The 2,500-nt window shown below is 42.6% G+C and overlaps 1 protein-coding gene across 1 annotated transcript in view; it reads right to left on the minus strand.

Annotated features, from left to right (window-relative positions):
* Window positions 1-2,500, minus strand: part of LOC113824453 (ankyrin repeat domain-containing protein 34C) — a 92,161-nt gene that overhangs the window by 15,283 nt on the left and 74,378 nt on the right. Inside the window, exon 3 of the mRNA XM_070123162.1 lies at window positions 1,502-1,634. Within this exon, the coding sequence (XP_069979263.1) occupies window positions 1,502-1,634 (133 nt within the window). The remainder of the gene's footprint in view (window positions 1-1,501; window positions 1,635-2,500) is intronic.

The raw sequence follows: 2,500 nt of genomic DNA on the forward strand, positions 1-2,500 counted from the left end.
GATGTATTGTGTTTATATACATCAGTATGCATGTGTGTGTGTGTGTGCAAACCACAACGTCTTAACCCAAAGTCACACACATGCATATTTAGAGGAAATCGATCTAAGGGTCAGCATGTGCCTTCGGCCTCGACCCCGAAGCCCCAGCCGCCACTTGACCACATCCACAACCTCGGGGCAATTAATTCCGGAATTTATGGCATCATTCCGAGAACAGGTAGTGGGGCATATGTCGGAGGCAGTTTCTGAACCGGGAAGTTCCTCTGCATAACTTCACGAGGTCTATTTAACTTCTGCTAATGTTAAATTGTTTTGTCAGTAGCACGGACATGTTCCATTAACGACCTTGCTGCTTCTGTGTTGAAGAAATGGCTTTGTTTGGAAGAGAACAGAGATACGTCAGATTTTTTTTTATGTAGTGCAGTTGCAAAGTGGATGGGACGCCCGAATTAAATGATATAGATCTCTCCTTCTATCTTCTTTCTCTATCTGTTTGACTGTGCCTCTCTCTCTCTCTCTCTCTCTCTCTCTCTCTCTCTCTCTCTTTCTCTCTCTCTCTCTCTCTCTCTCTCTCTCTCTTTCTCTCTCTCTCTCTCTCTCTCGCTGTGTGTGTGTGTTTGTTTCTATATCTTTCTCTATCTCTGTCTCTCCCTCTCTTTCTCTATCTCTCTCTTTGCTCTCTCTCTCTCTCCTTCCTTCTCTCCTGTCTTTCCTCTCCCCTTTTCCTCCGATCACTACATTTAGTAGTCTGCTTCTGTTTAGGTGTTTATTTTGGTGGTGTAATTTTGTGAAGTATGGGATAATGGTGATTCAATTTTGATATGTTATCTCTGATGGAATTAATCTCATTCATTACCCTTGCGATCTAATTTGAATACATTATGGATCAGCTATTTATACCGTTATTAACATTATTATCTTTGGTTCACGTGATCACCAACATTACCAATATCAGACCACCAACCACAACCCCATTAAAATCCCCATACGTCCCATGATGCACCACCATAATTCCAACCATCACTAAGGTACTCCTATTCAATATTAAGATAAATAAATAGATAGATAATTAGATGAATAAAATACCGATGTCCCACTCCCTGTACAGTAACCCCCAATCGCTTCCCAACACTAAATCATCATACGTCACCAGCCACAACACCATAACCCATGAACCACCACCATTATCACCACCATAACCCCCACCATCACAAAACCAATATAAAAAGAGAGAGAGAAAAAGCGACATCCCATGAGCATCACTCCCCCCCTCCACACACACACACGCATACTCCCCGTACAGTACCTCCCCATCACTCCCCAAACACCATTAAACTCACCCCACCTCACGAAAACACAATCTTAAACCCATTCAACAAGAAAAAAAAAAAAAAAACATACCCCGACATCCCATGATCACCAACCACCCACTCCCTGTACAGTACCTCCCCATCACTCCCCAAACACCATTACCCTCATCCTACGTCACCCATATCCTCACCGTGGTAGGCTACGTGGTGGAGCTGTTTGAAGGCGGCGAGGATGAGCAGCACGACTTCCCTATGTCCAAAAGCCGCCGCATACATCAGGGCGCTGTTGCCGTCGCCATCTTGCAGCCCGGGGTCCAGCTCGCTCTGGGGACGGACGGGGGGAGGTTAGGTCGTGTCAGGGGGCAGGGAGGGGGGGGTCATTTGATGGGGTTTGAGAGAGGGAGTGTAAGAGGGGGAGAGAGAGAAGGAGGGAGAGAGAGAGAGAGAGAAAGACGGAAGGAGGGAGAGAGAGAGAGAGAGGGAGAGAGAGAAGGAGGGAGAGAGAGAGAGGGAGAGACAGAGAGAGAGAGAGAGGGGGGGGGAATGGAAAAGGGAGGAGGGAAAAGGAGAGAGAGAGACAGAGACAGACAAACAGACAGACAGACAGACAATGATAACAGTAATAAAGACAAAGCAAGAGAAAGAGAGAGAGAGAGAGAGGCACGAAAAACCAAGGAGAGATAGAAAGAGAGAGAAAAAAGGTAGGGAAAACTAATAAGAAAGAAAAAGGCTGGAGCAGGAGGAAATAGAAGAAGAAGAAATAAAAAATAAATGGAACGAAAAAAAACAGCGAGAAAAGAAAACAAAACAAATAAGATATAAAATATAAAAAAGGAAATGGAAGAGAACGAACAGAATGAATAAAAGAAAAGAAATTGCTCTCCGATAAACAAAACATGAGGTCAAGAAGACATTTATGACAAAAATGGTTCCTTTTATCGGCCATCATGATAGCAATGATAATAGTGGCAACAGCAATAACTGAGATTAGGATAATGATAACAATGATTATAATGATGATAACAATGATAATGTAAACAATGGAAATCATAAGGTTGATGATAATGCTCATAATGATAATGATAATAAGGATCGCAATGATAATGATGTAGATAATAAAAATAATGACAATGATAATAATCGTAATGATACTACTACTACTACTACTACTGTTACTATTACTACTACTA

This window comes from Penaeus vannamei, chromosome 1 (genome assembly GCF_042767895.1).
Source record: "Penaeus vannamei isolate JL-2024 chromosome 1, ASM4276789v1, whole genome shotgun sequence".
NCBI classification, from domain to species: domain Eukaryota; kingdom Metazoa; phylum Arthropoda; class Malacostraca; order Decapoda; family Penaeidae; genus Penaeus; species Penaeus vannamei.